General features: G+C 34.7%; 3 protein-coding genes across 4 annotated transcripts; 1 reads left to right on the forward strand and 2 right to left on the reverse strand.

Moving 5' to 3' along the window:
• On the forward strand, positions 1-697 carry LOC145632587 (DNA polymerase II subunit B3-1-like). Its single transcript, XM_081684964.1, has one exon. The coding sequence runs from the start codon at positions 110-112 to the stop codon at positions 566-568; it is 459 nt and encodes a 152-aa protein (XP_081541090.1). The 5' UTR covers positions 1-109; the 3' UTR covers positions 569-697.
• Positions 698-1416: 719 nt separating this feature from the next.
• On the reverse strand, positions 1417-6114 carry LOC145640174 (65-kDa microtubule-associated protein 8-like). The gene is made up of 11 exons (XM_081691479.1): positions 5412-6114; positions 5076-5279; positions 4287-4544; positions 3819-4031; positions 3555-3710; positions 3298-3457; positions 3032-3183; positions 2846-2933; positions 2494-2567; positions 2265-2339; positions 1417-1970 (listed from the first exon to the last, which is right to left on the reverse strand). The coding sequence occupies exons 1-11, from the start codon at positions 5493-5495 to the stop codon at positions 1620-1622; spliced, it is 1815 nt and encodes a 604-aa protein (XP_081547605.1). The 5' UTR covers positions 5496-6114; the 3' UTR covers positions 1417-1619.
• A 3574-nt stretch (positions 6115-9688) lies between these two features.
• On the reverse strand, positions 9689-15972 carry LOC145632647 (uncharacterized). Of its 2 annotated transcripts, none has more exons than XM_081685048.1 (4): positions 15790-15972; positions 14746-14899; positions 11372-11607; positions 9689-10241 (listed from the first exon to the last, which is right to left on the reverse strand). In XM_081685048.1, exons 2-4 carry the CDS (start codon positions 14894-14896, stop codon positions 9870-9872), a joined length of 759 nt encoding a protein of 252 aa, XP_081541174.1. In that variant the 5' UTR covers positions 14897-14899; positions 15790-15972; the 3' UTR covers positions 9689-9869. The 2 variants fall into 2 exon arrangements, with proteins under 2 accessions (XP_081541174.1, XP_081541138.1); XM_081685012.1 differs by having other exon boundaries at positions 15785-15971.
• Between the last annotated feature and the right edge of the window lie 36 nt (positions 15973-16008).

Raw genomic sequence — 16008 nt, forward strand, 5'->3', positions numbered from 1 at the left:
ACTCCCGCCAACTTCATCCTTCACATCCCTCCAAAAACCTCAAACCCTACTCTCTCTCTCTCTCCCTCTCCTATTACCTCTCTCCTTCTCACACAAGTACACAACAAAAATGGCGGATGAAGTAGAAATCCACTCATCAGAAACCCTAAAACCCTCATTTCCAACAGGAAGAGTGAAGAAAATCGTGAAATTCGACAAAGACATCACCAGAATCACCTCCGAAGCTCTCTTCCTCGTCTCCGGCGCAACCGAGTTATTCCTCCATTTACTCGCCGAGAAATCCGCCGAAATCGCCGTCGAAAAGAAGCGTAAAAACATCAAGCTCGACTACCTCAGACTCGCCGTCAAGCGACACCAGCCGACTCGCGATTTTCTGCTTGATTCACTTCCGATGCCGTCTTCTCAGCCGTTGGATGAGCCTCCTGCTGATCGGACGGTTAAGAGGAAGTCTGTTCTTCCGCCTAATACTCGTCGTATTGATAGCTTCTTCCGTAAGCCTCCTCAGAATGATGATTTGAGAATTGAAGGTGAAGATCCTGTTGATGTTGATGATGAGGAGGAGACCTAGGGTTTTGGTGTTAATTATGGTAATTTATGTAATTTGATAGTGTTAGATTGATAAAATGTTGGTGATTATGTGTTTGTAGATTGTTGAGACTTTCAATTCAATGATGATATCGTTTTAAATTATGTTTAATTGAGTGGATTGCCAAAGTTTTTCTCTTCTTATAATTAATGGTGATTTTGATCAAGATTTTTTATGGAACAATTTCATCGGAATCGAATTGGTAATTATTACTCGTAAGCTCGAAAATCTGGAAAGGTGGAGTGATTAATCATTAGAAACTAGGTGATGATTTGTGGTATGATAGGCTTCCTAATTTTGTTATTTGATACTGTAATTATGTCGATTTGTACTGTGATGCCTGAGAATTTCTAGTTTGACATTTTTGCTGGTTACTGAATTCATCCAAGATGAAAATTGCAAAATGATTTGAACTAACTCTGTAATGCATATTGATGTTAAATAATTTTCATCATGTTGTAGTAATTTTCTGTGAGTAAAATCATATTTCCTCTGTTTATAAAGGTATAACCTCTGGTATATGATTAAAGCTGCGCGTTAAATTTCCTGTTAATTTCTCATATATGCATACATTGTGTATATGCTAATTCGAGTTTATTGGGAATGTTATTTGTTTGATACATATAGTGAAATGTTTGTAGGGTAAGAGTTTGTTAAATTTCAGAGACATACATATAATTGTGGGTATTATGTGGCTTGTCCAAGTGTCACACCGTTTGCAATTATCCATGGAATTAAGTACTTAAGTACAGTGTAGAAGCTTAGTAACATAGCATGTTGTGTCGGCAGCAAATTTGTAGTGAGATTATATATTTGTATTGGTTGATTGATAACAGATTAAGAGAAAGCTCTATATAAACACTACATACATTACCTCCTGACTGAATGCAGGGCACTTTACAAAGTATATACTATATATGGGCAAGCAAGAGGGGTGGTGGGGGGGATGTAGTCAGAATTTCCGACGTTATTTTTTCACAAAACTCTCAGATCTATGCTATATTACACACTTATGTATTTGCTGTAAGGGCTCTCAGATTTCAGGAGATAAGGGTCCGGAAAAGGTGGACACAACTGAAGCTGTTTCATCTCTTAGGTGAGAAGCATATTCAGATTGGGCATACATCTGCTGTCTTGGTGGTTTGAGTCCTTCCTGCATGAATGATGTGCCCAGACTCCGCGGGTTGAAGCTGTTTGATCCTGCTTGTTGTGCACCCAATGATAATCTCCTGTTTGAAGGACTTCCGTTCAAGTTCCTTTTTGTAGGGGATCCATTGCTGAAACTACCATTTAAATTCCTGTTTGGGATACGTCGAGCACTGGTGCCTGGTCTGGGGCTCAATGAGAGATTATTGTGTACAGTTGCTACCTTTTTCTTTTCTAACTGAAAATTTCAAAGAAGGCTCCATGTTAATATCCAGGTGAGCATCAAATGTTGCTATTATATCTCTTCTATATCATACTACTTGTACAGTTTAGTCTACTGATTGCATCATAATTCATGTTCTCTATTACTCCCTCTTCTCTTTTCGTGTGTATGTGTGCATATATGTGGTTATTTCATTATTTGGGGAGTTGATATATATGTTAAAATAGTTAGTGCCTTGTATTTCAATCATAATCTATAGCCTTATAGCTCTATACTTATGTTTTTGCATTTTGTGTTGATTTAACTTACCCTTTGTCTTTGCTTCTCTTCTTCTTTTTCCTGTCGCAATGCAATATATTCTTCCAACATAGCTAGAAGAGGTGCCTGATACCACAACACAAAAGCCATAGCATGCTTGAAGTTAATAACTGAATAAAGCTTACTTTGTTATATTGTATTACTTTCTAGTATCTGGATACTAATTTGAAGTTCTCCAAATCAAAAGGTAAATGAAAATTATTATAAGTGAAGCTCTTACCTCATCATATAAAAACACTTTATTTCTTTCTGCTTCCCATTCTCTGGTCAATGATATCAACATATCTATTAAAGCTGCAAGCAAGTTTTTGTGTGAGAACATGTGATCTGACTGGCAATGTTTCAAAGCTTAAGAAAATGTTTAAAACTAACATAAATTGATTCTGATTCACGATCGAAATCCTATTAAAGATCTACCATAGTAATAATAAGTAAAAGATATAGTGATTCATTGCGTTTGATTGAGACTTTTGCGGCAGTAAACTCCATAAATCACCATGATGGTCATTGTTATAGAACTTTTTGGGGATTATCCTGTTAAAGAGATGATGAACTTGATTCCTAAATTTTACCTGGGATCTTGATGACTGTAATCCTGGCTCGTTCTGCTCGTTTTAAATTCTTGTGAGCACCTCTGCTGACAGAATATCGGTTTTCATCCTGTAGGCAAAGCATCATAACAAACAGTTAAATTTAGGGATAGGTGTTCATACATCATAAATCCATTAGACTAGTTGGATTATATTAACAATGGTTACCCTGTTATATTCTTCCAACCACCGTTCTTCATCACGTGCTAATATCCACTTATCTACCCGTTCCATTATAGCTTTCCTGCTTGAAGCTTCTTCTTGTGCTTTAGCAATCTGTTCATCCATGCTTTTTAGGAGATGGACAAGGTCGATTGTCCCTATTATCCACAATTATTATATTCGTGTTCAGTATTTCAGTAAACATCAGAAAAATTATGGAAAGTATCAAGTTTGTGCCTTATTAGGATAGAAATTTGCGAGTCATCTCATACCTGAGTCTACAAGATGTGTAATGTTTTCTATTTCAGACGGCGAAGGGATTTCCATGTGTGATCTACTGCATATTTCTTGAAGCTCAAACTGTTTTCTGTGGAATAGCTCTTTCATCTTGCTTGTCTTTAGTTCATCTAGTCTCTGTACTTCAGTCTCAGCCTTAATACAGTAAGAGTGACGTTAGACAACCTTCTGAGGTATAGGAGAAATTTTATTAATTTTTCTAGAAGAATAAGCAATTTAATCATCGACTAACCTGTTGTATGATGCTGGTGGTGAGGGTTCCAGGTTTTGTTATTTTTTCAAATGGGACTACCAATAAGTTAACAACATGGAAAAATGGTTGGCGCTCTTTTTCTGGTGTATCAATAAGCTTCCACATATCTAACAACGCTTCCCCTAAATGATGAAGCTGCAATGACAAAGATGCTGCATTTCGTTATTACCAGAGATAATTTGGTGGTATTATCTGAATAAATCAAGTAAGCTAGCATGGTTTTTTTGCAGGAGGAAAACCAACCATCTCAATGCGTTTCTGCTTTTCTTCTTCTAGAGACTTCACAGTATCCTCGAGCTTAGCCAAAATGTTGTCACTTATATTTTTGGCTATGCCACACAACTCGTTTAAGCTTGGGTGAATCTTTGTAATAGTCATCGAGGAATCCATTCCCAATAATGCAGCCAGATCATGGATTTGGTTTGTATACCTTTCCACCTTTTGGAGTCTGGTACTCTTTAAATTGAATGATGAAGAAATTAGAACTGAGATTTTAGTACATTCTGGGTTTATCTATTACATGCTATCTCCTCTGAGCCTATATGATAGGTCACATTTCTGATTTAAGCATCCCAAAATTAAGGTAAAGCTCTAAATTTTTTTCATTTTACCCTTGATGAAAGAATTTTTTTGAAATACTAACTTACCCTTGATGTGGCCTATTATTTAGGGGTAGAGGGGTTCTAATTTATATCACCATATATGTAATACCTTCTCGTTTTGGAGTTTTTTTAGCTCGGCTTGGTATTCCTCAAGTCTCTTCAATGAAAGATCATTCTCATTGACCTTCATAACTGATGCAGATTCATCATATTCTGAAAGACCTGATATCTCTGCTTTAATTTTTTGTATCTGTCCTTGAACTGCTTGGAACTGGTTCATCCTTTCTCTTTTTCTTTGCCGCATCTCACTTAAGGCTGGGGTGATTGAATCTATCTGTTGTCTTAGAGTCCCTGCCTTCTTCTCTGGCTGTTGTGAAATACAGTCAGCCTTTCATAAAAGAATAACAAACGAAGCCTTATTCCCAAACTTGGGTCGGCCATTTCATCCAAGATTATAGTTCTGTTTCTACACGATTAGAGTTAACACAGGAAAAAAGCTTATTCCGATAATATAATCCTGCTAGCTAAGCTCACGATGTGTCTAATCACTTGTATTATCTCATTTATAGTAAAATTAAAAACACTGTCAATTTTGGTGTACTATTATATTCTTCTGTTGTTTATATTTACTAATATTCACTTCACTTGTGAGTCAGTCTGTTACAACATACAAGAATATCATTTTTAGTAAGCAATTGCATGAATTCAGCTATTTTTAGTGAGCAAAGAAAATTTCCACTTAACATTCAGTATAAATTCCCTATTTATTTGATTGTTGAATATCCTGCCCAAATGATAGCTTTCTTATCATTGCATAAATTGTAATTAACTGATCTGATTCATTTATTTCAGGAGCTAATAACAGTCACAAAGACGGCTAAGGAAGAAATGAATGTACCCTTTCAGGGAGAGAGCGTTCGCCAAGTGACAGAAGAAGCTGCGTAAACTCAGACTCAGATTCAGCCAGTTCCTGATGCAGTCGTGATCTCGCCATGTTAGCATAATCAACCTTCTTTCTGTAAACCCCAAGACACTCCTGCTCAATGTCAAGTAAGACCTTCTCCCTTTCGAATTCATCTTCTCCGACTTCATCCCATATCATCTGCTCCAATTAATTCATAACATAACATAACATAACATAACATAACATAACATAACATAACATGACATACAGTTACTAGTCAGAGTAAGTAAAAGTGTAACTCAAGCAAATGTAACAGCAAAAGAAACTTGCCTGCAATTCCTGAAGTAGATACCCGCATGAATTTTCGAGTAAACCCGAACTACGAACTGGTATCGGAGTCTGAATCGACCCCATCAGAGTTACACAGCTAACACCAGGGTGTTTACCTTTTGTTTAGGCACTCAAAATAGATACCAAAAAAGGTAGAAATTATGCTTCTCTGAAAAGATTGTGTGATTCTCTGATTGTAGTGTTTGAGATTTTTGCTTAAAAGAAAAGATTGAACAGAAGTAGGTGTAACTATAGCTTTGTGCTTAAGGTTAGTTCATAGTTTTATGTTCTTTTCTTCCTCTTCTTCTTTCCCTTTCTCTCTCCTATATTTTTTTTTTAATCTTCCCTTTTTTACCTTCTAGGGAGGAGGTGTTGGGTGATCTTCCAGGTTGTCTCTTTCAGTTTATAATTAAAATTTTTTGTACATTGAAATTTGGTATATATTATAAAGTTTAGTGTCTCTTTCCCTCAACAGCTTCCTTCTTTTTTCATATTACATGATATTATAATAATTATTATTATTATATGTATGTTATTATGCTGGTTGCTATGCTTTTATGCAGGTTGGAGTACTTAACTAAGCAATGAGCAACAACACATAAAAAAGAGGGATCTGCTTGAGGTACAAGCTTGACAAGTCATCAGTTCTGTCATCAAACTGCTCTTACTATCACAACTTTCTATGATTCTTACGTCGGCCTCATTGTTATTAGGTAGTCCCCTCGTGAGGATGGTAACACTTATAATGTGAATACGGGTTATGAAATTTTGGCTTATATAGTCGACCCCATTATTATGATTAAGGCTTCGATGTAGTTGTACAATCCAGAGATGAAGAATATTGAATTATGGCAGCAGGTTATACCAGAAGAATTTGGTAAATAATGATTGTTATTTAGTTGATTATGATATTAAAGGGAAGGTCTAAATTCGTACTGCATTATTATATTTAAGGGCTAATATAAGATTAGTGTGGATAAGGATCCTGCGTGGTGGGTGGGATCCATATTTTGGGATAAAAGCATATGATTTGAATTTTCTTAATTGGTGGGTCATAAATAATTATTGTGTTTTTATTGTTGAGAGGTATATTTTTTTTTTGTCATTTCATTTATGTAAGTATTTTTCTTCAAAAGAAACACAGTTACAAAAAAGAAGGAAATATTATACGGAGTATTGTACATTTGTACCTATTTGCCAATTCCATTATTGTGGGCTGGTTACCACTTGTTAGCTCTTGACTTAAATAGAGAAGGAGCCAAGGGGTTTAAATAAGTTGGTCAATCTTTTGAATTCTAGACGGGAAGTTTGAGTTCGATTCTCATTAAGTGGGTAATATCCGTATTCTTTGTACTAAAATATGAAATTAAAAATAAATTATCGGTGTAAATATCGATAATTTATTCGTTTCTATTGCAAAAGGCAAAGAATGAAATAAAAATGTGGTTTAGACTTTAAGTTTAAATTAATCATTTTGCCATAATTGGCAAATAATAGTTATTATTTTTTAGTGTTTAGAGAGCTACAAGAATGGGGTGAGAATCGATCTAAGATTCCTGAAATCGGAAAGGAAGCTCTAACTACTTGAGTTATCTCTCTCTCGAATTAATATTCCGTACTAGCTAATATGATTAACTTCCAAAGTATTGTCCAAATTCTTAGAACTAATATGAAAATTTTAAATTGAAAAATTGACATCATTGTATCAAACAATGTCGACTATATCTTAACTACTCGTACTTGACAAAGATTTTATTGGCATTTTATAACAAGATCGTCAACCATGCAAGACCTTACAAATTAAAGTTACTAGGCTACATTGTCAACATTTTTTTATGCTGTCGAGATAGGGTACAAACTACAAATAATATACTACCTCCGTTAATATTTACTTGCAATTTTAGGGTATTATTTGAGAGATATAAAATATTCCAAAGTTGCAAGTAAATGTAAACGGAGGTAGTAATAGAAAGATATATGAACGTTTTTGTCAATAACGATATTAATTAACTTTTGCTTTGGAATTAACCTTTTCTTCTTTGTATGTAAGAATAAAACATGATTTCGGAATAACCCATCTATGTAAGATTTATGTGCAATTCTCTTAAGAGTAAATCGCTACTTGAGTTGTGATTTGTCATCTACGTTACCATAAATTGTTAATTGAATTCACAAATAAAACAGAGTAATGTAGAGTTAGAAAGGTCATCTAAGCCATACTTCGTATTTATTTTAGGCTATGAATTAGTTACAAATAAAAATGTTAAACAAAATTTTACAGTAAAAGATTAATAAACTATTATGCCTAGCAAGTTTGTTTTCAACTTGCTATTGACTTGAAAAGTTAAATTGTTCATAAAGTTGTGTTACTAGTATGATATAAATATTTGATATTATATAAATATGTAATGAGACCAACGTATGAACCGAGTATCTTGCATAATTAAAATTGAACATTTAAACATGGTGGAAAGTCGATATGATACCACTTAAAAATAGAGTAATTAGTAGGTAATTTGTAACAATAATCCCAACCCATCTACTCCACTTGATGAACCAAAACTTAATTATTGTGTAATTTGATTTGATTAGCTAATGAAAGTGGGTTATGATAAACTTTCTTTTTCTGGACCCCTACGGCTCCCACCAAATTACTTTAATGCAAAACTAGTGCTTCGATGATTAATACATGATAAGTCCATTCTACCTTATTATAGAAATAAATCAATAATAATAAATAATAATATCATATTAGTCAGCTTTCAGTTATGATTAAATGTATTTTAAACAGAAGGTTATTGTACTTTAATTAGCATATCATTGAAGGCAGTGTTTGGTACAATGATTAATTTATGCCAATTGCAAAGAGTGAATCATATATTTTGGTCTATCTTGCTTCAGTAGAGGAAGGAATAATGTAGCCGTTACATTTTGCTGTTTTCTATGGAAATCCTAAAATAAGCATTAATGAGTTGTTCTGTTCTTCAAGCAAAAAGGTTTCTAGATAAGTTACGTTCATATAAGGGTTAATAAGTTCGGATAAGTAAATTAGAACATAAATGGTTACTCATCAAGGTTCAATTAAAAATTACATTTCGTTTACATAGTTATAATTCGATGAATATAACACACTCTAGATGGTAGGCAATAGCTACTCTGTTCGGCTAAATACAATTATTGTAAATAATAATGTTAACCCTTAGTATTTGTCACACCTCAATTTTTATTTGAAATAGTTACTTTTACTTGTTAATTTTTTTTTTTTTTAAAATTTATTAATTTATTGTTGCATAAGTTTTTCCCTACGGAGTATAAAGTTAATTATTACTGATTGAAATTGTATTACATGAAGTAAAATGGATATTTTAAGTTGAAAAAAACGATACCTTTAATGCAATATACTTATACACTACATCCATCACATTTAGTCGTACAAATATAATCAAATTAAAGTAAAAACTTAACATGACAATTAATTCTAAACAACAGGACCTTCATCACATCTCTATGTGTTACACCCTCAATATCCTAAATATAAAAATGCAATAGCATATAGTATATGTTTATCATATAAGGATCCAAATCCAAGCAACTGAAGCAACTGAAGCAAAGTAAACTAGTAAGTGCACCACTCATTTTCTCAAGGAACTATGCTTTATTATTCTTGGTTTGAGGGTGTATTTATGAGTTTCAGTTAAATTTGAAAATTGAAACTATGAAGATTATCTTGATTATTAAAACTTGTTAAAAGGAGTCAAGATCCATATTTACAGGCAAACAAACTCATTGCACACACTTTTAGAACACATAATCCAAAAATTAAGGTTCTTGTGAGATTCATCAAGTATTCTTAAATTCATACTCCTAAATTCTTGCAACAATGAAAGAAAGAAAAATTATGAATACTAGTAGTGTATGCGTTTTACTTTTAAGAAAACTATTCATGCTCGCTTTCATTAAACTTAATGGAACGAATGAAGTATTTATTCAGTATCTTTTTTAAAAAGGACAAAAGTGCAAGACGCCGCTTGTTTTATGAACTACATTTCAAATTCCACAGAAGCTGTGATGTGTACAAGATTGTAGGGTACTAAGTTGTTTTCTTTGGTTCTGCAAAATGTTAAATGCAAATATTTTCAAATTTGATCTGCTACTGTATTTAGAAATGATCAGTTCACCAGCACATTTTTCACTGGAGTCCCTTGGAAGGGTTGTGCTGTTGTGTTTTGTAAGACAAGGTATGGCCTATTGTGTGAGATGGTCACGCCAAAAACAAGTAAGCAACACAAAAAATGCACCATCATTATAAGCTCAAATCAGCGATAATATTCTAGTACTTCGTACATTGTCTGTAGAAGAAGTTGATTTCCTGAGATACAAAGAGCCACCCAAGCAGCAGACAAGCCTAAACTCCACCTAATAATCTAATCTATTTCACAAAGGAAGGTCAAGAAGCTATTAGTAATAACGTGGACCTGTATCGTAAACTCGACCACCAGGGGTTGGAACTCTAGTATCAGTTCCTTGGATTCTCCCACGTCCAAATGATTCATGACGCTCTCTGTATGAATCAAACTCTACCCTGCCACCAAACTGCCGACGAGGTTCACCAGGGGCCATATCTGGTGCTCCATATCCATGAGGACCATGATGACCCTGATTCATGTCAACGGGCCCACTGTTGTTCTGGTAGGGGGTCATGCCAGCAAGCTGGTATGTCTGTAAGCGTGCCTGGGACTCTCTTTGGAGAAGTTCTTCTCTCAGAGTGGCATGCTTAGCTCGAAGTGCAGATAACTTTTCTTGATATTGATTATTGATCTCAATGATTTTCTGAAACATCCACAAATCCAGCAGTGCATGACATAACGATAGCAATAATAGTAAAACAAAGCAAAATTTGCCATATTATATGAACCTTTCCCCCCCCCCCCCCCCCCAAAAAAAAGTTCAATTAACAGACTTAGCGACTTACAGCATGCCTTGTTTGAACAAAAACAGTAATTCTCATTTGCAAAATAAGAAAAGGAAAGCAGATAATATCATCAAAGTGAACTCACTGGCATGGATAATATTTAAGTAAAGGTTTGGAAACTCTGATAATGATGTTTCCAAAGTACTAAAGTAACCGCAAAGCCGCAAAGGAATGGAAACTAAAAAGTATGTCCTTGGGGTACGCTAGAGGTTTCTTAATCCCCGCCAAGTTTTTTTGTCAGCTACAGAAGAAGTCATTAATATACTAATATACCAATGCAGCAGTATGCTACTTCATAGTGACATCAAATAGCTCCAGTGGATGCTAACTCAAATTGCACAAGGACGATCAGAATTTTATGAAAAGCTTAGTTGTCACAAAGCAGGTCAAAAGTAACACAAAACAATTATTGTCCAAAGTTGAGCAAATGAATTCAGGGCAGAGAATTTTGCATTTAGTAGGAGAGATAAACAGAATGAAGACCTAAGATGAGCTTCCAGAAAATATGTTAGCATGTGAAGAATTCATGTTATGATAAGTTTATGCCCAATGCTCTCTTAGGTGTTCCGAACTTCTGATAAAAGAGAAATAAAATATTTTTGGAGTACGGAAGATAAACAGATTAAACTTCTATTTGGGCATTTAAAAAAAAAAAAAAACAGTTGTAAGTATGTGGTGGTCTCCATGATAACCAAAAAAGATTGGCAACACACAGTGACACAGTTACTTTCTACTAAAGAACATCCAACAGACAATGACAGCAAGCGGTTACATGAATTGACATATTTTCTCAGCATTTAGCATAGCAGCAGAGTCCATAATTTCCGAGCACGTCCAATAATTATTTGGAAATATTCCAAGACTTCTTCAACCAAAAATTAAAAGGGTTCCAATAATAGGATTCCTGTGTATTATTCATATTCCATATTGATTCACCTGCTACTCTGCTAGTGTACAGAAAGATTCAAAATAGCAAAAGTAAACTCACCTCTCTGTGTCTAGCAGTTTCAGCATCCTCTGCGTCATTCTGTTCTTTTATAAATTTCATAATATCGCTATGGAACTTTTGGTCAAGCCTTTCCAAATTCTGTGGAACTGGATTGTCTTCATATCCAACTTCCATATCTTGTTCCTGGGGGTGGACTCTTTGCTCTTGATTTGAGCTCATTTTTGTGTCTGGCATCTGATTAGGATAGAATGATCTGCCTGCATTTCCCCCTTGTCCTGGAAATGAAAAGTATAATATAGTATCAGATTTAAACAACTTGAACTTGAACCACAAAGGCAACTGATCATAACAAGGATGAACATTAGAAATACAGCTAGCGAGGTCAATTAAGAGATATTAGAAGAGAAAAGGGAAGGGAATAATAGGGGAAAAGAAATATGAAAGGCAGTAAAGGGAATCTACTTGGCCAACCAAGCATTTGATATCGAGTATTAACTTCTCTCAATCACCTATTACAAAACACGGGTTTAATGCCTAACTTGGTACTCAATATGTGAAAGCAAATCAAGCAGGCCTGAAAATTTAATGAAGCTGTGTAGGTTAAGAGATTTTTACTTAGGCAATAATTCTCTCCATTCTCAGTATCAACCTCCCAAACTTACCTAGCATGAAAGGAAAATAGTCAGATACTTGAATTTTGTGATTTATTACACAAAAAATACATGTAAAAAAAGTAACAAGCTTCCAATTATATGGTTTTCCTTTCCTAAGCACCTGGCAAATACCATATTCAATTGAGAACTTAATGCCTTAACCTACCTTTTAACTAAATTCATGTTATTGAGGACTGTCAGTAACTTAGTCATGCAATGAGCTTCAAGAAAGAGCAGGCAATGCAATATTGCCAAACAACCAGAAACTGTATCAGATACAGGAATTCACAGCTTTGTGCAGTCTTTTAATTCTCAAAAATGGCTGACACAATTGCAAGGATGCAGTGGCAGCTTGAAAGGCTACCTTTAGTACAACTTATTTTTTAATACTTATAACTATCTTCAACAATAATTCCAGATGCCCATCAATCTAGCTGTCTAACATGAGCTCAGTGGATTTATTCTGAATTTCTGACAAGACTCCTAAACAGAATACAAGGCTGAGGAGTATATATTTAAGTAATTAAGTACGGTGGTAAGGTGGTTGATATTAGTGCCATCCTGTGAGCATGTGGATATCATGTTTGGAATGCCTAATGGGAAGTCCAATTTTGTTTCAAGTGTCTTGTAGATGGGAACAAAATAGCATTGTGCACTAAGCTTTATGCATTTGCAAAATACAACATGATCACATTTAGAGAGTATTAAACCCAAGAAAATTTTTGTTTAGAGCTGGGCCCACGTACAGCAGGTACACAATTTGGTATGAGGGGTATAGATAGTAAGAAAACTAAGAATATAGGTAATGACTTAATCATACATAATAGAATGTGGTGACTCCAGATAATCACAAAGTAATTACAAGGCTTGCTAGAGGGAATAATAATTATGTGCAAAATTTTTGAGACACCTTTGGAGAGCTCTTACCAAATATACTTCAAAACAGGGAAAATTTTAAATTGGATCCACCGTCTAAATAGCCAAGATGAACAAAATGGACCCAAATAACCATGGGAAGCTACTTAAGGGTCAAGGAGACTTCTATTGGATTACTATTTGAGCTGTACACTAGTGTAAGGAGGATCTCCTATGCATGACTTGTACCATATTACCGGAAAAACCAATCTATATTAGGCGTTAATTACAACCCAACCCTGTGGGTACTTGAGCAAACCAACAGTACTTCCTCCAATTTTTACTGTAATCTTTCATTGCTCCCCAAATAAATTCTCATGGATGTTAGCTATACAACTTTTGATATGAGCTAAATTTATGCTAGTGAGTGAGATTTCTGCTAATTGCTGTCATTGACTCATTTTCGTATAACATATGATAAGTCTAGATCGAAGCCAATTCCTGCAGACTCATGGGGTGATATGACTATATGAGTCTGATACTAAACATCTATGTCAAAGGAACCACAGTGGAAAGTCTAGGAAGTCTAGAAAATTATCACACAATGTATTCCAAGGGTTTGAGACTAGTCCTCTCAACACAACTAGCCTTAACTAGGGCAATCAATCTTGAATCCCGCCGGAAATTATGCAAGCCAACAATAATTTCAACTCACTCATGTAGAGATTCTATCAGTCGTAGGATGTTAATGGCATGAACTACAGCTTCACTCAACTAACCAAACGGCTTCCTTACAACTTTCCACTTTCCACCAATCTCCAAAATCACTATCTTGAGCACAAACTATCGACTTCGTAGTTAGTCCAAGTATTGGCTGGTCAAATATTCATTTATCTCCTATACGGCTATACCCATGAGCAAACTACTAGTCTCATATGTGTGAAGTGTTCAAAATTGGCCCAATGAGTGGCAATTCATACTGGTCTCACAAGGGAGTATGTGTTTAAATTTTCTATGGATGAAGTCACACAAGGTGGCAATTCACCCAATGATGAATTGTCGATCTTGCAAATCCAAGATTATTGAAAGAGTGATATTACCAATATCTCATCATCAATGAAAATACATACTGTATAATCATCTCATCTCAAAATTATGTATCCATAACTTTATTAGAGACAGAATAGGAGGTCTATGCTTAACATTTTTAAGATCCAAAATGATTCTTAGTAAGAAGTCTTACGCAAGCCAAATTTTATTTTATTTTTTTTTAAAAAAAAAAACAGCTGAGGTTGTTACATTTACAGATGTCTAATTGAAAAGAAAACTTAAATCAGAATTTGGTACTGGAAAATAGAAAGATTTACATATTGTTTGGATATAAGCAAATGGAGAGAAAGGGAGGGAAGGGAAAAGAAGGGGAGCAAATCCCTTAGTTTGGATAAAGAGTTGTAGGAAGGAAAGGGGGAGGGAAAGATCCACTATTCCACTTTCCCTCCCTCTCCAACTAATATTATCTCTCCAAAAATGGAGAGATTTGGAGGGAAATGGAGCTCCATGTCCTTCCTCCCTTTTCTCCTCTTTCCATCCCCTTCCTTTCTCTTCCAAGTTACTATTCAAACATATACAAGCAAGGGAAGGAAGAGAAAGGGAGGGTATAAGTGAGCTCCATTTTCCCTTCAAATCTCTCCAATTTTGGGGGGATTATGCTTATTAAAGAGAGAGATAATGGACCCTTCCCTCTTATTCTCCTTCCTTCCCCCAATCCTTTACCCAAACAAGAGAAATTGTTACCCTCCCTTTTTCTTCACTTCTGTCCTATCATTTCCTTGTATCCAAACTAAGTGTTAAAGCCTTACACATAAAATTAAAACTTGCAATAAATTAGACGAAAAAAGGACCCACCAGCACTGTAGAGTTGAGGTGACATTTGCTGTGCATCTCTTTCCCACCGCCACTGACCTTCTTCTTTCTTTGAAGTATATTGACGCTCATCCTCAGTTGGAAACGAATCAGGTCTCCCGGAATAATTATTTACCATTGAATTTTGATGCATCCTCTGGTGAGACAAGTTATGCATTTGAGATGAACATCAAGGAGAGATACAAGATTTTTGAATTGGTAATAAGTTAGAAACTTCAAAATGAAATGAGTAACATATTGTCTAATATTTCAATTATATAGCTTAAACATGTGCAAAGAGAGAAATGTTTTAGTACTATAATCTTCTTCAACCTATAACTACAATATTTACAAAGATTGTGTTGTTTGTCATTGACTTTGGTTTCTTTAATTTAGGTGCATCATTCATCATTTCCTAATTCAATGGATGGAACATTTATTATCATTCATAAAGTGATCATAAAACAGGAAAATAACATGTGTTCGAGCACAGGAACACAAGAATAAACTCTTTATAAATCGACCATATAAATCTAGCACACACTCCGCCATACCAACAATCATAAGTTCATAACTACAATTCCACACGAAATTCACAATTACAATAATAAACCCACGATTTTCACAAATTCACACTAGCACAAAAACATTTTTAAAATCATCACCATTAACCAATTCAATCAACAACCATTTCACTCCTGAGCTAACCAAGTCATCAATTCGTCTAATTCGCTTAAAATCCAACCAATCATCACAGCCCACTAAAAATTTAAGGTTGCTGTCTTTCTGATTACTGCAAAAGATCAAACCAAATTCAATCTAATAAACTTAAAATTCAAAGATCCTACTTAACAATTACAAAACCCAACTCAAAAATTGAACAAATTAAGCTAAATAATCAACAATCTTATCCACCCGGCCCTTAATTCCTCAACAATTTCAGAGCTCAAACTCATAATACCAACAAAGAAGTTAACAAATTTCAGAAACATGTGGGTAACATTGGGAAAAAAAAATGAAATTTTGCAAGAAGAGAAGATACCCAACAGATATATTGGCGCTATAATCTGTGTTGCTGTTGCTAAATTCGTCGTCCACCTTCTGAGTTCAGTATTTGCTCTGAAATTACTGCAATTTGCAATTATCTCCCATTCAAAAGGGGTTTTATGAAACCCAATTGATTTTCCCAAGTTTGATAATCTTGTAATATCTCTTTCCTGTCATTTTTTAGTTATTGTGAAAACTCGTGGCATGTTGCAATGTACT

Source organism: Chenopodium album, chromosome 1 (genome assembly GCF_948465745.1).
Source record: "Chenopodium album chromosome 1, dcCheAlbu1.1, whole genome shotgun sequence".
Lineage (NCBI taxonomy): Eukaryota > Viridiplantae > Streptophyta > Magnoliopsida > Caryophyllales > Amaranthaceae > Chenopodium > Chenopodium album.

What these genes read in the sequence shown, in the direction of transcription:
- LOC145632647 (XM_081685048.1), bottom strand. Translation starts at nt 14,896, where the DNA reads ATGCATCAAAATTCAATGGTAAATAATTATTCCGGGAGACCTGATTCG. An exon ending in ACCTCAACTCTACAGTGCTG is followed by an intron (nt 11,608 to 14,745) that starts GTGGGTCCTTTT and finishes TTTCATTTCCAG; the next exon opens with GACAAGGGGGAAATGCAGGC. An exon ending in AAACTGCTAGACACAGAGAG is followed by an intron (nt 10,242 to 11,371) that starts GTGAGTTTACTT and finishes TGGATGTTTCAG; the next exon opens with AAAATCATTGAGATCAATAA.
- LOC145640174 (XM_081691479.1), bottom strand. Translation starts at nt 5,495, where the DNA reads ATGGGGTCGATTCAGACTCCGATACCAGTTCGTAGTTCGGGTTTACTC. An exon ending in AAAAACTCCAAAACGAGAAG is followed by an intron (nt 4,032 to 4,286) that starts GTATTACATATA and finishes TTCAATTTAAAG; the next exon opens with AGTACCAGACTCCAAAAGGT. An exon ending in CCACCAGCATCATACAACAG is followed by an intron (nt 3,458 to 3,554) that starts GTTAGTCGATGA and finishes TACTGTATTAAG; the next exon opens with GCTGAGACTGAAGTACAGAG.
- LOC145632587 (XM_081684964.1), top strand. Translation starts at nt 110, where the DNA reads ATGGCGGATGAAGTAGAAATCCACTCATCAGAAACCCTAAAACCCTCA.